The sequence below is a fragment of the Coregonus lavaretus genome (genome assembly GCF_964263955.1).
Source record: "Coregonus lavaretus genome assembly, chromosome: 12".
Lineage (NCBI taxonomy): Eukaryota > Metazoa > Chordata > Actinopteri > Salmoniformes > Salmonidae > Coregonus > Coregonus lavaretus.
Window position 1 is genome coordinate 48,844,099 of NC_139999.1, and position 21,829 is coordinate 48,865,927.

At 43.4% G+C, this 21,829-nt stretch overlaps 1 protein-coding gene across 1 annotated transcript in view; it reads right to left on the reverse strand.

Moving 5' to 3' along the window:
• Positions 1 to 21,829, reverse strand: part of LOC311138871 (MICOS complex subunit mic25-like) — a 64,407-nt gene that overhangs the window by 29,682 nt on the left and 12,896 nt on the right. Inside the window, exon 5 of the mRNA XM_084173665.1 lies at positions 7,703 to 7,786. Within this exon, the coding sequence (XP_084029791.1) occupies positions 7,703 to 7,786 (84 nt within the window). The remainder of the gene's footprint in view (positions 1 to 7,702; positions 7,787 to 21,829) is intronic.

Below are 21,829 nucleotides of genomic sequence, written 5' to 3' on the forward strand. Positions count from 1 at the left end.
GAGAGAACAAGAGAGAGAGAGAGAGAGAGAAGAGAGAGAAGAGAGAAAGAGAGAAAGAGAGAGAGAGAGAGAAAGAGAGAAAAGAGAGAGAGAGAGAGAAAGAGAGAGAGAGAGAGAAAGAGAGAGAGAAAGAGAGAGAGAGAAAGAGAGAGAGAGAGAGAGAGAGAGAGAAAACACAACACACACACACACACACAGAGACCTCTTATCAAACGATCAGAAGGCCCAGAGTTAAGCCAGAGTCAAATATTGATTCAGGAAGATCAGACAGCAATTAGCTGTAGGATTTCTCCACTAATCTGTGTGTGTGGCTCGGCCTTGTCACTGGAGAGAGACTGACTTGATCAAGACATCAAGTCTGTGCAGGTTTATGCGTGAGTGTGTGTGTGTCTGTGGCAAGTGCTGTCTGATTGTTGTTGTTTGCATGCATGTGGAAATCAACGGAAGGCTATGAGGGAGAGAATTTGCTTATGAAAGCAGCAAGTATTCAGAACCAGGAACCATATTCTTCTCGTCTTACTGGTTAGCAATTTTCACCAGGCAGGTACAATATAATAGAATGCAAGTAGGGATGGGCATATGATGGCGGGAGGGAAGAAAGAATGAAAACAAAGGAAATAAATAAAAAAGGAGAAGAAAATGAAGCAGCGGTAGTTGCTGGGGAAAGTAGAGTGAACACTGGCGCAAAATACAGTATTTTTAATGAACAGTATCCAAATCACTCTCTATTCCTCTCTCTCTCTTTCTCTTCCTCTCCATATCTCCCCCTCATCCACAGGCAGGTCAGCGCTGAGGAAAGAAAGTGAGTGAGAGGGACTGCAGGGTGCCGCAGAGCAGAGAAAGATAGAGTCCTCTCCTCCTCTCCCAATCATTCTCTCATTCCGTCAAGCATGGCGTCATGAGCCTCCCGAGTGGCGCAGCGGTCTAAGGCACTGCAACACAGTGCTGAGGCACCACTACAGCCTGGGGTTCGATCCCAGGCTGTGTCAAAGCCGGCCGTGACCAGGAGCCCCATAGGGCGGCGCACAATTGGCCCAGCTCCGTCCAGGTTAGGGGAGGGTTTGACCCGGGGGCTTTCCTTGGCTCATCACGTTACAGCGACTCCTTGTGGCGGGCCGGGCGCCTACAAGCTGACTTTGGTCGTCAGTCGAACGGTGTTTCCTCCAACACATTGGTGCGGCTGGCTTCCGGGTTAAGCGATCAGTTTGTTAAGAAGCAGCGCGGCTTGGCGGGTCATGTTTCGGAGGACGCATGTCTCGACTTTCGCCTCTCCTGAGCCCGTTGGGGAGTTGCATCGATGAGACAAGATCGTAACTAGCAATTGGGGAGAACAAGGGGGTAGAATTACAACAACAATGTTTATGAGACCAAAGAGAGATGGTGATTATGTGGCCAGGGAAAGATGGAGATCCAAACAACTTCAAATACAGGCAAAAGGACATGATATACACATGCGTGTACATCCTTAAAAATCACATTTGCCGTTTCACATGTAAAACAACTCCACATATAAAAATCAAATTTGCAGTTTCATATGTGAAAACTCATATGTGATTGTTTTTCACATGTGAACTTGCAATTCCAGATGGGAGCGGCCATTTGTATTGTCTGTGTATTGTATGTTGTTGTTTACTGTATATATACAGTACCAGTCAAAAGTTTGGACACACCTACTCATTCCAGGGTTTTTCTTTATTTTTACTATTTTATACATTGCAGAATAATAATGAAGACATAAAAACTATGAAATAACACATATGGAATCATGTACTAACCAAAGAAGTGTTAAACAGATTCTTCAAATAGCCACCCTTTGCCTTGATGACAGCTTTGCACACTCTTGGCATTTTTTCAACCAGCTTCACCTGGAATGCTTTTCCAACAGTCTTGAAGGAGTTCACACACATTCTGAGCACTTGTTGGCTGCTTTTCCTTCACTCTGCGGTCCAACTCATCCCAAACCATCTCAATTGGGTTGAGGTCGGGTGATTGTGGAGGCCAGGTCATCTGATGCAGCACTCCATCACTGGAGGTGTGTTTTGGGTCATTGTCTGGATGAAAAACAAATGATAGTCCCACTAAGCGCAAACCAGATGGGATGGCGTATCGCTGCAGAATGCTGTAGTAGCCATGCTGGTTAAGTGTGCCTTGAATTCAAAATAAATCACTGACAGTGTCACCAGCAAAGCACCCCCACACCATCACACCTCCTCCTCCATGCTTCATGGTGGGAAACACACATGCGGAGATCATCCGTTCACCTACTCTGCGTCTCACAAAGACACGGCAGTTGGAACCAAAAATCTCAAATATGGACTCATCAGACCAAAGGACAGATTTCCACCGGTCTAATGTCCATTGCTCATGTTTCTTGGCCCAAGCAAGTCTCTTCTTCTTATTGGTGTCCTTTAGTAGTGGTTTCTTTGCAGCAATTCGAACATGAAGGCTTGATTCACGCAGTCTCCTCTGAACAGTTAATGTTGAGATGTGTCTGTTACTTCAACTCTGTGAAGCATCTATTTGGGCTGCAATCTGAGGTGCAGTTAACTCTAATGAACTTATCCTCTGCAGCAGAGGTAACTATGGGTCTTCCTTTCCTGTGGCGGTCCTCATGAGATCCAGTTTCATCATAGCGTTTGATGGTTTTTGCGACTGCACCTGAAGAAACTTTCAAAGTTCTTGACATTTTTCGGATTGACTGACCTTCATGTCTTAAAATAATGATGGACTGTCATTTCTCTTTGCTTATTTGAGCTGTTCTTGCCATAATATGGACTTGGTCTTTTACCAAATAGGGCTATCTTCTGTATACCACCCCTACCTTGTCACAACACAACTGATTGGCTCAAAAATATTAAGAAGGAAAGAAATTCCACAAATTAACTTTTAACAAGGCACACCTTTTAATTGAAATGCAACCTCATGAAGTTGGTTGAGAGAATGCCAAGAGTGTGCAAAGCTGTCATCAAGGCAAAGGGTGGCTACTTTGAAAAATCTCAAATCTCAAATATATTTAGATTTGTTTAACACTTTTCTGGTTACTACATGATTCCATATGTGTTATTTCATAGTTTATAATATAGAAAATAGTAAAAGTAAAGAAAACCCTGGAATAAGCTGGTGTATCAAAACTTTTGACTGGTACTGTGTGTGTATATACAGTATCTCACAAAAGTGAGTACACCCCTCACATTCTTGTAAATATTTGAGTATATTTTTTTCATGTGACAACACTGAAGAAATGACACTTTGCTACAATGTAAAGTAGTGAGTGTACAGCTTGTATAACAGTGTAAATTTGCTGTCCCCTCAAAATAACTAATCACACAGCCATTAATGTCTAAACCGCTGGCAACAAAAGTGAGTACACCCCTAAGTAAAAATGTCCAAATTGGGCCAAAAGTGTCAATATTTTGTGTGGCCACCATCATTTTCCAGCACTGCCTTAACCCTCTTGGGCATGAAGTTCACCAGAGCTTCACAGGTTGCCACTGGAGTCCTCTTCCACTCCTCCATGACGACCTCACGGAGCTGGTGGATGTTAGAGACCTTGCACCTTCTGTTTGAGGATGCCCCACAGATGCTCAATAGGGTTTAGGTCTGGAGACATGCTTGGCCAGTCCATCACCTTTACCCTCAGCTTCTTTAGCAAGGCAGTGGTCGTCTTGGAGGTGTGTTTGGGGTCGTTATCATGTTGGCATACTGCCCTGCGGCCCAGTCTCCGAAGGGAGGGGATCATGCTCTGCTTCAGTATGTCACAGTACATGTTGGCATTCATGGTTCCCTCAATGAACTGTAGCTCCCCATTGCCGGCAGCACTCATGCAGCCCCAGACCATGACACTCCCATCACCATGCTTGACTGTAGGCAAGACACGCTTGTTTTTGTACTCCTCACCTGGTTGCCGCCACACACGCTTGACACCATCTGAACCAAATAAGTTTATCTTGGTCTCATCAGACCACGGTTCCAGTAATCTATGTCCTCAGTCTGCTTGTCTTCAGCAAACTGTTTGCGGGCATTCTTGTGCATCATCTTTAGAAGAGGCTTCCTTCTGGGACGACAGCCATGCAGACCAATTTAAATTTTTAAATTTTAGTCATTTAGCAGACGCTCTTATCCAGAGCGACTTACAGGAGCGATTAGGGTTAAGTGCCTTGCTCAAGGGCACATCGACAGAATTTTCACCTAGTCGGCTCGGGGATTAGAACCAGTGACCTTTCGGTTACTGGCACAACGCTCTTAACCACTAAGCTACCTACCTGCTGTTGATGCAGTATGCAGCGTATGGTCTGAGCACTGACAGGCTGACCCCCCACCCATCAACCTCTGCAGCAATGCTGGCAGCACTCATACGTCTATTTCCCAAAGACAACCTCTGGATATGACGCTGAGCACGTGCACTCAACTTCTTTGGTCGACCATGGCGAGGCCTGTTCTGTGTGGAACCTGTCCTGTTAAACCGCTGTATGGTCTTGGCCACCGTGCTGCAGCTCAGTTTCAGGGTCTTGGCAATCTTCTTATAGCCCAGGCCATCTTTATGTAGAGCAACAATTCATTTTTTCAGATCCTCAGAGAGTTCTTTGCCATGAGGTGCCATGTTGAACTTCCAGTGACCAGTATGAGGGAGTGTGAGAGCGATGACACCAAATTTAACACACCTGCTCCCCATTCACACCTGAGACCTTGTAACACTAACGAGTCACATGACACTTGGGAGGGAAAATGGCTAATTGGGCCCAATTTGGACATTTTCACTTAGGGGTGTACTCACTTTTGTTGCCAGCGGATTAGACATTAATGGCTGTGTGTTGAGTTATTTTGAGGGGACAGCAAATTTACACTGTTATACAAGCTGTACACTCACTACTTTACATTGTAGCAAAGTGTCATTTCTTCATTTCTCAAATATTTACAAAAATGTGAGGGGTGTACTCACTTTTGTGAGATACTATATATATATATATAAAAGGGATGTTTCTTTTTTTGCTGAGTTTATATATATATATATATATATATATATATATATACAGTGGGGAGAACAAGTATTTGATACACTGCCGATTTTGCAGGTTTTCCTACTTACAAAGCATGTAGAGGTCTGTAATTTTTATCATAGGTACACTTCAACTGTGAGAGACGGAATCTAAAACAAAAATCCAGAAAATCACATTGTATGATCACCTACCAACCAGTAAGAATTCCGGCTCTCACAGACCTGTTAGTTTTTCTTTAAGTAATTAATTTGCATTTTATTGCATGACATAAGTATTTGATACATCAGAAAAGCAGAACTTAATATTTGGTACAGAAACCTTTGTTTGCAATTACAGAGATCATACGTTTCCTGTAGGTCTTGACCAGGTTTGCACACACTGCAGCAGGGATTTTGGCCCACTCCTCCATACAGACCTTCTCCAGATCCTTCAGGTTTCGGGGCTGTCGCTGGGCAATACGGACTTTCAGCTCCCTCCAAAGATGTTCTATTAGGTTCAGGTCTGGAGACTGGCTAGGCCACTCCAGGACCTTGAGATGCTTCTTACGGAGCCACTCCTTAGTTGCCCTGGCTGTGTGTTTCGGGTCGTTGTCATGCTGGAAGAACCAGCCACGACCCATCTTCAATGCTCTTACTGAGGGAAGGAGGTTGTTGGCCAAGATCTCGCGATACATGGCCCCATTCATCCTCCCCTCAATACGGTGCAGTCGTCCTGTCCCCTTTGCAGAAAAGCATCCCCAAAGAATGATGTTTCCACCTCCATGCTTCACGGTTGGGATGGTGTTCTTGGGGTTGTACTCATCCTTCTTCTTCCTCCAAACACGGCGAGTGGAGTTTAGACCAAAAAGCTCTATTTTTGTCTCATCAGACCACATGACCTTCTCCCATTCCTCCTCTGGATCATCCAGATTGTCATTGGCAAACTTCAGACGGGAACTTGTTTCTGTGGAACTTGTTTCTGTGGAACTTGTTCAGTTTATGTCTCAGTTGTTGAATCTTGTTATGTTCATACAAATATTTACACATCTTAAGTTTGCTGAAAATAAATGCAGTTGACAGTGAGAGGACGTTTCTTTTTTTGCTGAGTTATATATATATATATATATATAAAATTAATAAAAAGATCCACGTGAAAGTGAGATTTTCACGTGTAAATGTTTCACATATAAAACTGCAAATTCGATTTTTACATGATTGTTTTTTACATGTGAACTTGCAATTCCACAAAAAAGTTTAAATCAAACATTTAATCTAATGTTTGTAAACAAAGTAAATGTAAACAAACACTGTATAGCCCAAAAACATGGTTAAAACTATAATTTTGATATCATGGAAGTTCAGTCCTTGCATCCATAGCGCAGTCTATGGATTTGAGAGTGGTTGTATTTTCCAGCCCCATCCCTCAGCTTTTTACCGAAACTGTGGCGGGGAGACACTTTGTTAATGATTCAATTAAGGATTGCTGCTTTAAACACCTTCAATAGAGTAATAGTGTTATTATATGTTGCAATCCTCTAGTGAGTGAGTTACTTTTGTGGCAATAATATCAAGCAAAACTTCTGAAGTCGAGAACAAAATTATTATTATTGGTAACAGAAATAATTATATTGAAAGCAATACATAAACCATAGCAGTGTCCGAAAACCACGTGTTTGACTCGTGAAATCTTTCACGTGATTTGTTCACACGTGTTCGAAATATATTTCATATATTTTTTTTGTAAGGGTGTGTACACGTACGTGTGCATGTGTGTGTGTGTGTGTGTGTGTGTGTGTGTGTGTGTGTGTGTGTGTGTTTGTTTAGCAAGTAGTTCAGCCTCAGGCAAATGTTTTATCAGGTTAGGTCAGTTATTAGTGCTGAAGAGTGAAATGCATTTCAATATTAACATATGTTAATATTGAAATGCCCTGAAATGTTTTGTGCAGGGATTTTGTAGTTTCACCAGTGCGGTTTTGATATTAGTGTTATTGCAGTCGCACGCAAAACTACCACCTCCTCGTTTCACTCTCAGCCATGTAAGAGCAGGCAACATTTAACAAGACACTTCAACAGTAGCTTTTATGTAGAGGAAAATAATCACAGGTATATTAGTGTTGTGGAAAAGAAGGAAGAGCTGGAATGGAGGTCCTTATTTCTTAAAAGCTCAAAAATACTTTTATGTTCTGTTTTATGACAACTGTTTTATGTTTTATAAGGACTGCAGAGAAACGAAAGTGAGGTCAATTTGATTAACCACTAAAATCCTCTTTCAGAGTAGTTTGGTAGAGTAGTTTTCAAGTGCTACTCTACCAGTACAAGCCATAATTCTGAACAAATAGAAAAACGCTCAATTCATTTACAACTAATTTACAACGCCGTGAGCAATTATTGGACATTAGTGTGCCAATGAAATGCCAGGCATGAAATAAAACCTGCAGGTACTCAGGCCCCCAAGGACAGGAGTTGCTCATCCCTGTCCTATGCTATTGGCCTGGTTCATTAAGTGTCAAATCAATATTGCAATATGTTAGACATCCTTTGTGTAATTTTTTTTATTTTTCTCTTTTATTGTATTTTACTTGTTTTATCTTTTATTGTGTTGGTTTTACTGTAAATGTGTTGCGTTTTAAAATGCACTTTAAAAATCCTTTGATTGTATTTGTTTTCATTTGCACACATTTGTCAAACGTCCCTTCACTCCTATATACTAGGCAGTGTTGTCCTTACCTTCTTCTCTAGGATATGTAGCTGTTCCTTGTAGAAGGCAGCCAGGTGTTGCAGTTCAGCCTCTTTCTTTTCCAGCTGCTTGGCCTGAAAAGGACAGAGAGACGTTATTAAACACGGTGGATGGACTTCAGTGAAGGTGGCTCCTCTAAAACAGCTGATGAGTTTCTGGCAGATTCAACAGAATTTGTAAAGACCTTGGTTTTGTTTATTGTACTTCTAGAACAGAACTTTAAGCTGTCACTGAAAAGTGCTTAAGACATCATCTCAATCATCACTGTTATCAATGCCACAAATGTATGTATCGCAATGGGAAGAAGTATGAGGTTGTACTATTATACTACAGGTGGTTCTGGTAGGGCTAGGAATTAGTTCAGGTCTAGGATAAGGGTTAAGGTTAGTGAATAGTTAGTTTAATAGTTTGTTGACAGTATGTTGAACATAATATAAACCATCCATGGGGAAATATCCAAATAAAGTGTTAGCCTATACTACTACACTATTGAGAGTAGGTCTGACCTCTTCTGCACTGGAGTGGCTGTGTGTGTGTGACTGCGACTACTGCGTGAGTGCCTGTCTGCGTAGACTCTGCTTCCTGATACATCGTAACATCGTAGCAGCAAACAGCAGCAGGTTAGGAAGTGTAGGCCCTCAAGCTTTAGAGCCCACTGTGCCAAAGCTGTAGCTGAAACTGAGGCTGAGACCAACTTGACTGTGAGTCGGCTGAGACCACAGCCTGGCAATGGCTTGGCAGCATGCAAAATAACAAGAAGAAATGTCAAAGCTTGTAGCGCCTCACTTAAAGCTCCCCTGACATACACTGTATAGCTGACATAACATGTTCTAAAGACTGACATAAGTTCAGTTATAGGAAGTCATAGCTACCAGCGTTACATTATATACAATATCCTTTCCTAATACACAATATCGGATGTAGGCAAATAAGCAGTCCACTATCCAACTGCTTGCTTTTTATTAATAATAATAATAATAATAATAATAATATGCCATTTAGCAGACGCTTTTATCCAAAGCAACTTACAGTCATGCGTGCATAAATTTTTTTGTGTATGGGTGGTCCCGGGGATCGAACCCACTACCTTGGCGTTACAAGCGCCGTGCTCTACCAGCTGAGCTACAGAGGACCATATATTATTATTTATTATTATTATTATTATTCCAAACTGAAGCTATGTCAGATGACACTGCTAGCAATTGTCGTTCTAGATTTGATGAGTTCAGCTATTGAATTGCATTGCTGAAATATAATTAATGTCAAGAGAGCTTTAAGTGAAGTGATACCGTTTAGTCAGACAAACAGGCAAGCCCATGAGGCGATGGAAAGATGTAGCAGAGCTGCGGAGAGAGAGAAGAAATGGTCAATGAACATAAGTTAAGGCCTTACGAAGCATTATAAGGCATTATAAGCATAGCATAGGCAGCATAATGGCTATATGAAGATGTCATTATAACTTTCTATGAGCAATCTGTTTTATGCACCTGTATGGTCTCTTATAAGTAGCCATGAGTGTTATTAATTCTTATAGCAAGTCTTATAATGCATTATAAGGTGATAAAAGGCAGTATAAGCTCATTGATATCCCATTACAAACACAGAAAGTGTCCTTTACAAGCTGTCAGTATCTAAATCATGGCTTGTCTAAATCCACAAAGGCTGGGCATTCATACAGTAAGAACAGGACTTTGTCTAGGATCCATGTTCCAAAATAGGAGTAACAAGACAAAACAATATCATCGCATGGGTATGGCCCTTCTTCTGCCAAATCATGCTGAGAAGGGAATTAGTCTTATTCAAATGACACAATAGAAGTGGAGTAGACAAGACCAGGTTGAGGCAAGAGACGTGAGGTACACAGAGGAAGATGCTCATTCAACTGTCCAAGGGGATACAGATTGTGTGCGTTTGTTCTGCTTTAGTGTGTGTGCAGTCTGCACATTTTCATGTAATGACGAAATGTTGACTGATGTTGGTTGCTGTGTGTGCAATATGGTGTGATGACGTTTCCCTTTGGCATCTTCTCTTTACAAGTTCAGAACAGCGCACGCACACATGCACACGCACACACACACACCTCTACATTACATCCAAAGTAATCTTATCCAAACAGGTACGGTACACAAACACACACATCCCACCCCCTACATACAGTACCAGTCAAAAGTTTGGACACACCTACTCATTCCAGGGTTTTTCTTTATTTTTACTATTTTCTACATTGTGGAATAATAGTGAAGACATCAAAACTATGAAATAACACACATGGAATCATGTAGTAACCAAAAAAGTATTAAACAAATCAAAATATATTTTATATTTGAGATTCTTCAAAGTAGCCACCCTTTGCCTTGATGACAGCTTTGCACACTCTTGGCATTCTCTCAACCAGTTTCATGAGGTAGTTACCTGGAATGCATTTCAATTAAGAGGTGTGACTTCTTAATGCATTTGAGCCAATCAGTTGTGTTGTGACAATGTAGGGGTGGTATACAGAAGATAGCCCTATTTGGTAAAGTCATATTATGGCAAGAACAGCTCAAATAAGAAAAGAGAAATGACAGTCCATCATTACTTTAAGACATGAAGGTCAGTCAATACGGAACATTTCAAGACCTTTGAACGTTTCTTCAAGTGCAGTCGCAAAAACCATCAAGCGCTATGATGAAACTGGCTCTCATGAGGACCGCCACATGAAAGGAAGACCCAGAGTTACCTCTGCTGCAGAGGATAAGTTCATTAGAGTTACCAGCCTCTGAAATTGCAGCCCAAATAAATACTTCACAGAGTTCAAGTAACAGACACATCTCAACATCAACTGTTCAGAGGAGACTGCGTGAATCAGGCCTTCATGGTCAAATTGCTGCAAAGAAACCACTCCTATAGGACAAGAATAAGAAGAAGAGACTTGCTTGGGCCAAGAAACACGAGTCCCTCAGGAGACTGAAAAGATTTGGCATGGGTCCTCAGATCCTCAAAAGATTCTACAGCTGCACCATCGAGAGCATCCTGACTGGTTGCATCGCCGCCTGGTATGGCAACTGCTTGGCCACCGACCGCAAGGCACTACAGAGGGTAGTGCGTACGGCCCAGTACATCACTGGGGCCAAGCTTCCTGCCATCCAGGACCTCTATACCAGGCGGTGTCAGAGGAAGGCCCTCAAAATTGTCAAAGACTCCAGCCACCCTAGTCATAGACTGTTCTCCCTGCTACCGCACGGCAAGCGGTACCGGAGTGCCAAGTCTAGGTTCAAAAGACTTCTCAACAGCTTCTACCCCCAAGCCATAAGACTCCTGAACAGCTAATCATGGCTACCCGGACTATTTGCACTGCCCCCCCACCCCATCCTTTTTACGCTGCTGCTACTCTGTTAATTATTTATGCATAGTCACTTTAACTCTACCCACATGTACATATTACTTCAACTATCTCAACTAGCCGGTCCCCCCGCACATTGACTCTGCACCGGTACCCCCCTGTATATATAGCCTCCCTACAGTTATATTATTTTACTTCTGCTCTTTTTTTCTCAACACTTTTTTTGTTGTTGTTTTATTTTTACTTTTTTTGTTAAAAATAAATGCACTGTTGGTTAAGGGCTGTAAGTAAGCATTTCACTGTAATGTCTGCACCTGTTGTATTCGGCGCATGTGACCAATAAAATTTGATTTGATTTGATTTGATAGACCGGTGGAAATCTGTCCTTTGGTCTGATGAGTCCAAATTTGAGATTTTTGGTTCCAACCGCCGTGTCTTTGTGGGACGCAGAGTAGGTGAACGGATGATCTCCACATGTGTGGTTCCCACCGTGAAGCATGGAGGACGAGGTGTGATGGTGCTTTGCTGGTGACACTGTCGGTGACTTATTTAGAATTCAAAGCACACTTAACCAGCATGTCTACCACAGCATTCTGCAGCGATACGCCATCATCTGGTTTGGGCTTAGTGGGACTATCATTTTTTTTTTAACAGGACAATGACCCAACACACCTCCAAGATGTGTAAGGGCTATTTGACCAAGAAGGAGAGTGATGGAGTGCTGCATCAGATGACCTGGCCTCCACAATCACCCGACCTCAACCCAATTGAGATGGTTTGGGATGAGTGCTCAGCATATGTTGGAACTCCTTCAAGACTGTTGGAAAAGCGTTCCTCATGAAGCTGGTTGAGAGAATTCCATGAGTGTGCAAAGCTGTCATCAAGGCAAAGGGTGGCTACTTTGAAGGATCTAATATATTTAAAAATAATGTTTTCTTTAACACTTTTTTTGGGCACTACATGATTCCATATGTGTTATTTCATAGTTTTGTTGTCTTCACTATTATTCTACAATGTAGAAAATTGTAAAAATAAAGAAAAACCCTTGGATGAGTGGGTGTGTCCAAACCTTTGACTTGTACTGTACACGCCTACATTACATCCAAAGTAATCACCCCCTACACACACACACACACACACACACACACACACAAACACACACACCTCCCCTTTTTCTCTCTCTTCTTCTCCAGCTGCTGTCTGTTGTGAGTGAGGCTGGTGGTGGTGGAGGAGGGGGGGGGAAGAATCACCTCAGCCCAGCAGCAGCAGATGATGTGCAATTTTCTAGCTGAATACCTCCCAAAGTGTTGTTGGTGACGAGGAGGCGGCGGGTGGGATGGGGTGGGGTGGGGAGGAGGCATGCTCAGAGCCTTGCTTTAATGCACAATGAAAACATGACATTTGAATGGAGGGAGAGGAAAGTAAGATTAACAGCGAGCAGCCGCTCCTGCTTACCCAAGCATCCACTTCTGCTGGCTGGGAGAGAGAGAGAGGGAAGGCAGGGGGGTGAGAGAAAGAGAGGAGGGTGGAGAGAAGTGAGGAGTTGAGAGAGAGTGAGACAGAGAAGGAGAATAAGGAGAGAGAGAGGGGGGGGAGTAGGGTGAGAGACAGTGGATTGAGAGAAAGAGATCGGAGAGAGAAAGACAAACAGAAAGAAAAGGGGGAGAGAAGCAGAACACACGAGGTTAGTGCAGTGATTAATCGAGTCGGGCTGCTATAGCAGACAACGCTGGGAGCTGCACTCAGCTAGCTGGGCGTTCGCCTGCCATGAAACCAAACAGGGTTAAACACGAGCGCCATGCCATAGCTCATGATTAAGGAGACAGTACAGAGATGAGAGGAGGCCAGAGGGAGAAGAAGGGGGGTTAATAAATAGAAAGACCATCGTGTAATCTCACAAAGACCATTCTTCACCGGACAAAGCTCACGTGAGGCTAATTATTACGTCTCGATGTACATAATGAGTGCTGATCGAGACACACGGATGATGAACTGAGATTGAAGAGGAGATGAGGTTAGCGCAGAAGAGGAACTGGAAAGGTCAGGGGAGGGTAGGAAGTTAAAGTGTTTACAGGAAGGAAGGGGTTGTAGGTTAGGACGTACCGTGGTCTGGCTTTGTTACACTATATGTTGGGGTACAACAACTACACCACTCCCTTGCTCTGAATTTCATCTGCTGGTTACATCATATACATGCTTATAAGGCATTTCTGACCACTTTAAATACAAGTTCAATATTGTCGTCCACATTTAAGACTCTGACTGCTCCTGCTCTGTAACTGCACCCACTAGTGGCGCAGCACATTTTCTTTCAGCCCAGCGCTAACAACGCTGATCCAGCTTATCAACTAATGTCCAAGCTCTTCATTCGTTGAGTCTAGTCAGTCTAGTGCCAAACTGGAACAAAAAAGTACAGTCCTGGGAGTCCTATAGAAGAAGCAATTGGAAAACACTGTATAGCACTCCACCACTGGACCCAGGGTCATAGAAGTAAATGAAGTAGAATAGCAGGATGGCCATTTACTGTACCCAGGGTCATAGAAGTAAATGAAGTAGAATAGCAGGATGGCCATATACTGTACCCAGGGTCATAGAAGTAAATGAAGTAGAATAGCAGGATAGGCTAATATAATATGGCCACGGCCCATAAAAAGTCCCATTGAGCTAAATGAGGTGAGCTCACAGAGGCTTGCGGTGTGAAGCGTTTACAGCCCATACCATCTGTTTCTGTTTGAACCTCCCCTCTCTTTAGAACACTCATAGAGGCTGCGTCCCAATTGGCACCCTATTCCCTATATAGTGCACAGGTCTCTAGTCAAAAGTAGTGCACTATTTGGGTAATAGGGTGCCATTTGGGATGCAACCAGCGTGTTAGGGGCTTGGAAGAATAAGGGGTTAGTTGACACACACGCACACACACATAGACCAACTTAAGGGTCTGAATTTACACTCCATCAAGCTCCATAAATGGTCTGTAAATTGTCTGATGGCTATTCAGCAAATAAATGTTTCTGTCCATTGGTTCCCCTAGCCCAGGGTTCCCCTAGGGACAAGCAGTCAACCCAAACCTTACATCTTACCCATGCAAGTTCAACCACTTCTTCTCAACATATGCTCTAAGACAAATGCTCCCAAGCATAATCATTGTTGAGTTACATACACAAATGAGTGAGTGAGTGTGTGTGTGTGTGTGTGTGTGTGTGTGTGTGTGTGTGTATTGTTTCCTCAAATAATTTTGATCAAACACACACACAGACCTCATTATAGTTAAACTCAGGCTAACTGTCTGGGCACACCACAGCCACACCCCTGTGCCCATCAGATAGGCTAGACGAGGTGTTTTTCCATTGGGCTAGAGTGGCTGTTCACAGCCTGCTGCCACCCCTGGTAGATAACACAACCCCACCCCCTGCCAAACCAAGGGAGTTTCAACCGTAATCTAAGCGTGGCACAAACCGTTGCCAACCTGGTGCATCTGGTGACCCGAGAGGCAGTACCATAGCAAACAGATAAGCTAGTTAGCTCGTATTCAATATCCCAAATGTAATGGGAACTGAGAGAATGGGAGAGTGTGTGTGTGTGTGTGTGTGTGTGTGTGTGTGTGTGTGTGTGTGTGTGTGTGTGTGTGTGTGTGTGTGTGTGTGTGTGTGTGTGACCATGCGGACGAGACCTTTGGGTCTCATACACACCGACTCGCATGGAGAGAAACGCTTCCTAGGAAATCAATTATGCAAATGAAGAATTATGCAAATAGAACATTTGAATAAAATCTGTGCATTTGGGGAGGAGGGTTTTGGCGTCGTTTGGTAGTCGGTGTTGGTGTCCAAACTGGAGAGAGAGAAGGGGAGATATACAGATACAGAGAGAGAGAAAGTGAGAGAGAGGAGGAGAGATACACAGATACAGAGAAAGTGAGAGAGAGCGGGAGAGATATACAGATACAGAGAGAGAGAAAGTGAGAGATGGGGAGAGTTATACAGATACAGAGAGAGAGAAAGTGAGAGATGGGGAGAGTTATACAGATACAGAGAGAGAGAAAGTGAGAGAGGGGGAGAGTTATACAGATACAGAGAGAGAGAAAGTGAGAGATGGGGAGAGTTATACAGATACAGAGAGAGAGAAAGTGAGAGATGGGGAGAGTTATACAGATACAGAGAGAGAGAAAGTGAGAGAGGGGGGAGAGTAATACAGATACAGAGAGAGAGAAAGTGAGAGATGGGGAGAGTTATACAGATACAGAGAGAAAGTGAGAGATGGGGAGAGTTATACAGATACAGAGAGAGAGAAAGTGAGAGATGGGGAGAGTTATACAGATACAGAGAGAGAGAAAGTGAGAGAGGGGGGAGAGTAATACAGATACAGAGAGAGAGAAAGTGAGAGATGGGGAGAGTTATACAGATACAGAGAGAGAGAAAGTGAGAGATGGGGAGAGTTATACAGATACAGAGAGAGAGAAAGTGTGAGATGGGGAGAGTTATACAGATACAGAGAGAGAGAAAGTGAGAGATGGGGAGAGTAATACAGATACAGAGAGAGAGAAAGTGAGAGATGGGGAGAGTAATACAGATACAGAGAGAGAGAAAGTGAGAGAGAGGGGGGAGAGATATACAGATACAGAGAGAGAGAAAGTGAGAGATGGGGAGAGTAATACTGATACAGAGAGAGAGAAAGTGAGAGAGAGGGGGGAGAGATATACAGATACAGAGAGAGAGAAAGTGAGAGAGAGGGGGGAGAGATATACAGATACAGAAAGAGAGAAAGTGAGAGAGAGGGGAAGAGATATACAGATACAGAGAGAGAGAAAGTGAGAGAGAGGTGGAGATGAAGAGAGAAAGTGACAGGGGTCGACACAGTAAGCCAAAAATAAATCCAATCAAATTTTATTTGTCAAATGCGCCAAATACAACAGGTGTAGACCTTACAGTGAAATGCTTACTTACAAGACCTAACCAACAATGCAGTTTTAAGAAAATAGAGTTAAGAAAATATTTACTAAATAAACAAAAGTAAAAAACTTTAAGAGCAACAATAAAATAACAATAACGAGGATATATACAGTGAGGGAAAAAAGTATTTGATCGATCCCCTGATGATTTTGTACGTTTGCCCACTGACAAATAAATGATCGGTCTATAAATTTAATGGTAGGTTTATTTGAACACTGAGAGACAGAATAACAACAACAAAAAACAGAAAAACGCATGTCAAAAATGTTATAAATTGATTTGCATTTTAATGAGGGAAATAAGTATTTGACCCCCTCTCAATCAGAAAGATTTCTGGCTCCCAGGTGTCTTTTATACAGGTAACGAGCTGAGATTAGGAGCACACTCTTAAAGGGAGTGTTCCTAATCTCAGTTTGTTACCTGTATAAAAGACACCTGTCCCCATAAGCAATCAATCAATCAGATTCCAAACTCTCCACCATGGCCAAGACCAAAGAGCTCTCCAAGGATGTCAGGGACAAGATTGTAGACCTAAACAAGGCTGGAATGGGCTACAAGACCATCGCCAAGCAGCTTGGTGAGAAGGTGATGCAATTATTCGCAAATGGAAGAAACACAAAAGAACTGTCAATCTCCCTCGGCCTGGGGCTTCATGCAAGATCTCACCTCATGGAGTTGCAATGATCATGAGAACGGTGAGGAATCAGCCCAGAACTACACAGGAGGATCTTGTCAATGATCTCAAGGCAGCTGGGACCATAGTCACCAAGAAAACAATTGGTAACACACTACGCCGTGAAGGACTGAAATCCTGCAGTGCCCGCAAGGTCCCCCTGCTCAAGAAAGCACATATACAGGGCCGTCTGAAGTTTGCCAATGAACATCTAAATGATTCAGAGGAGAACTGGGTGAAAGTGTTGTGGTCAGATGAGACCAAAATCGAGCTCTTTGGCATCAACTCAACTCGCCGTGTTTGGAGGAGGAGGAATGCTGCCTATGACCCCAAGAACACCATCCCCACCGTCAAACATGGAGGTGGAAGCATTATGCTTTGGGGGTGTTTTTCTGCTAAGGGGACAGGACAACTTCACTGCATCAAAGGGACGATGGACGGGGCCATGTATCGTCAAATCCTGGGTAAGAACCTCCTTCCTTCAGCCAGGGCATTGAAAATGGGTCGTGGATGGGTATTCCAGCATGACAATGACCCAAAACATACGGCCAAGGCAACAAAGGAGTGGCTCATGAAGAAGCACATTAAGGTCCTGGAGTGGCCTAGCCAGTCTCCAGACTTTAATCCCATAGAAAATCTGTGGAGGGAACTGAAAGTTCGAGTTGCCAAACGTCAGCCTCGAAACCTTAATGACTTGGAGAAGATCTGCAAAGAGGAGTGGAACAAAATCCCTCCTGAAATGTGTGCAAACCTGGTGGCCAACTACAAGAAACGTCTGACCTCTGTGATTGCCAACAAGGGTTTTGCCACCAAGTACTATGTCATGTTTTGCAGAGGGGTCAAATACTTATTTCCCTCATTAAAATGCAAATCAATTTATAACATTTTTGACATGCGTTTTTCTGGATTTTTTTGTTGTTATTCTGTCTCTCACTGTTCAAATAAACCTACCATTAAAATTATAGACTGATCATGTCTTTGTCAGCGGGCAAACGTACAAAATCAGCAGGGGATCAAATACTCCCTCATTGTACAGGGGGTACCGGTACCGAGTTAAATGTGCAGGGGTACAGGTTAGTCAAGGTAATTTGTACATGTAGGTAGGGGTAAAGTGACTATGCATAGATAATAAACAGCGAGTAGCAGCAGCATAAAAAAAAAAAGGGGGGGGGGGGGGGGGGGGGGGGGTTGCTATTTGATTAATTGAGGGGTAGAAGCTGTTAAGGAGCCTTTTGGACCTGGACTTGTGCTCCGGTACCGCTTGCCGTGTGGTAGCAGAGAGAACAGTCTATGACTTGGGTGGCTGGAGTCTTTGGCAATTTTTAGGGCCTTCCTCTGACATGCAGTTAACCCTTTTCTCAGTCTTCTCCTTTTCAGTCTCAAACACACTCATACACCTTCTCTGAATGGACCAGGCACTGTCTTGATCTGTGCTTCCAAACACTCACACGCACGCACGCACACACACTGGCATTACAGGCGTAAATTAGTTAGTCTGTTTGCTCATTAAATGTGTGTACTCCTCACATAGCTCAGGGATGCTAAATGAATTATCACTTTATCAGCCTGCTTATCCTAAGTGCAGACTGGTGGAATAATAAGGAGAGAGAGAGAGCGAGAGAGAGAGGGGGGGGGAAGAGGGAGGGGGGTTGAGAGAGAGAGAGGGACAACAACAACAACACAATTAGACCCAACCAAATAATGAGAAAACAAAAAAGAGAATTATTTGACACATTGGAAAGAATTAACAACAAAACAGAGCAAACTAGAATGCTATTTGGCTCTAAACAGAGAGTACACAGTGGCAGAATACCTGACCACTGTGACTGACCCAAACTTAAGGAAAGCTTTGACTATGTATGCGAGCCAGGCCTAATCGCCCAACATCAGTGTCCGACCTCACTAATGCTCTTGTGGCTGAATGGAAGCAAGTCCCCGCACCAATGTTCCAACATCTAGTGGAAAGCCTTCCCAGAAGAGTGGAGGCTGTTATAGCAGCAGAGAGGGGACCAACTCACTATTAATGCCCATGATTTTGGAATGAGATGTTTGTCGAGTACGTGTCCACATACTTATGGTCATGTAGTGTATATCAGAAAACAGTTTTGATTCAATTGGGACCTAATATTGCTGTATCCAGGGTTGGCCAACCCTTCGACCTGGAGAGCTACAGAATGTGCAGGATTTTGCTCCATCCCTGCTCTGATTCAGCAATCAAGTTCCTGATGAGCAGTTGATTAGTAGAATCAAGTGCATTACAACAGGGCTGGAACAAAAGCTGTCACTGTCATGAAGAGGAGCAAATACACTGAAACACATTTTGATATTGACAATTCAAAAACCTTGCCATCACACCCTCTCTCTGTCCCCATTTGATCACTATAACCATTATCTCAGAACCTAAATCCACTGGAACACACATTGTCCGACAATCAAACGAGACCATTCTAAACGCTCCTTCTCTTCCCACTGCCTCATTAAATCTGGGAATCATTTTGATCTGAGCTAACATTATTCCGATCCACACCTACTCACTTGCCCTTTGAGCCGCCAGGATTACAGCCAGACGTCCCTCTTGCGAGCCGCAGTGGGGATAAAAATCTCCTCAGCCCGTGTGGTCGACTCATCAGCAATTGCCAGAGGCTGGCATCGGTAGGGAAGGTGGAGGGGATGGAGGGGATGGAGGGGGAGAGCTGAGAGAATGGAGCTTAACGGCTTTAACATGCACAAAAGATGTCAAGTCTGGTGATTACATAGACTGATAAGGGCCGGGTGGATCTGGAGCCTAGCGTTGCTTTTCTCTTCTCTTCTCCTCGCAGTGTAGGTTCCCCTTGGAGAGGAGAGCTTACAGGGGTGTTTGACGGTGTGTGTGTGTGTGTGTGTGTGTGTGTGTGTGGTCAGGACTCAAATCATGGGACTGCACTCAATAGGTTAATCACCAAATTCCAAATCAAACCCTAGCCCCAGACCTATAAAGGATTTCATAGGTAATAGCTCAACACACCGAGCTAGCTCTCCTCCCCTCTCTTCCACTCTCTCTTTTTTACAACGTGTCTCTCTCTCTCTTTCAGTCTCTCCCATTCCCACTAACGAGCTGCCTTTCCATCCTGCTCAAGCACGGAGCCATTGCTTGCTAGCGGTATTCCAAAGACGCAGCTAACAAGGAGCGCTAGCAGGCAACGACCATAGCCGTGCAGCAGCCCCTGAAAAATCGTAATATATACAGTGGGGGAAAAAAGTATTTAGTCAGCCACCAATTGTGCAAGTTCTCCCACTTAAAAAGATGAGAGAGGCCTGTAATTTTCATCATAGGTACACGTCAACTATGACAGACAAATTGAGAATTTTTTTCTCCAGAAAATCACATTGTAGGATTTGTAATTAATTTATTTGCAAATTATGGTGGAAAATAAGTATTTGGTCACCTACAAATAAGCAAGATTTCTGGCTCTCACAGACCTGTAACTTCTTCTTTAAGAGGCTCCTCTGTCATCCACTCGTTACCTGTATTAATGGCACCTGTTTGAACTTGTTATCAGTATAAAAGACACCTGTCCACAACCTCAAACAGTCACACTCCAAACTCCACTATGGCCAAGACCAAAGAGCTGTCAAAGGACACCAGAAATAAAATTGTAGACCTGCACCAGGCTGGGAAGACTGAATCTGCAATAGGTAAGCAGCTTGGTTTGAAGAAATCAACTGTGGGAGCAATTATTAGGAAATGGAAGACATACAAGACCACTGATAATCTCCCTCGATCTGGGGCTCCACGCAAGATCTCACCCCGTGGGGTCAAAATTATCACAAGAACGGTGAGCAGAAATCCCAGAACCACAAAGGGGGGACCTAGTAAATGACCTGCAGAGAGCTGGGACCAAAGTAACAAAGCCTACCATCAGTAACACACTATGCCGCCAGGGACTCATATCCTGCAGTGCCAGACGTGTCCCCCTGCTTAAGCCAGTACATGTCCAGGCCCGTCTGAAGTTTGCTAGAGTGCATTTGGATGATCCAGAAGAGGATTGGGAGAATGTCATATGGTCAGATGAAACCAAAATAGAACTTTTTGGTAAAAACTCAACTCGTAGTGTTTGGAGGACAAAGAATGCTGAGTTGCATCCAAAGAACACCATACCTACTGTGAAGCATGGGGGTGGAAACATCATGCTTTGGGGCTATTTTTCTGCAAAGGGACCAGGACGACTGATTCGTGTAAAGGAAAGAATGAATGGGGCCATGTATCGTGAGATTTTTAGTGAAAACCTCCTTCCATCAGCAAGGGCATTGAAGATGAAACGTGGCTGGGTCTTTCAGCATGACAATGATCCCAAACACACCGCCCGGGCAACGAAGGAGTGGCTTCGTAAGAAGCATTTCAAGGTCCTGGAGTGGCCTAGCAAGTCTCCAGATCTCAACCCCATAGAAAATCTTTGGAGGGAGTTGAAAGTCCGTGTTGCCCAACGACAGCCCCAAAACATCACTGCTCTAGAGGAGATCTGCATGGAGGAATGGGCCAAAATACCAGCAACAGTGTGTGAAAACCTTGTGAAGACTTACAGAAAACGTTTGACCTGTGTCATTGCCAACAAAGGGTATATAACAAAGTATTGAGAAACTTTTGTTATTGACCAAATACTTATTTTCCACCATAATTTGCAAATAAATTCATTAAAAATCCTACAATGTGATCTTCTTGATTTTTTTTTCTCATTTTGTCTGTCATAGTTGACGTGTACCTATGATGAAAATTACAGGCCTCTCTCATCTTTTTAAGTGGGACAACTTGCACAATTGGTGGCTGACTAAATACTTTTTTTCCCCACTGTATATTTTTCTCACAAAACTTGTACACTGGGCCTTTACTAGTCCTGTATTAGCAGGCCTATATAGACTTCTGTAGCACAGCAAAAAAGTATCCGGGTGAACAGAGGAGTTGTCCATGGTGCTGTCATTCAGGGTCCTTTATTTACCCGGTTCATAATGAGCACGGGACCGTTGCATTTTGGCTTCTGCTCAGATGGATGAAGCCAGCGGGGAACACATGTAGCACACAGACGGCACCGGCTACAGACCTACCACAGATCTTACTTGCAGTGGTGTAGTGCTATACGGAAATGACGTCATCATTTCCTCAATCAAAGTTTGCACCGGCAGATGTAGCCTATTGAATAGC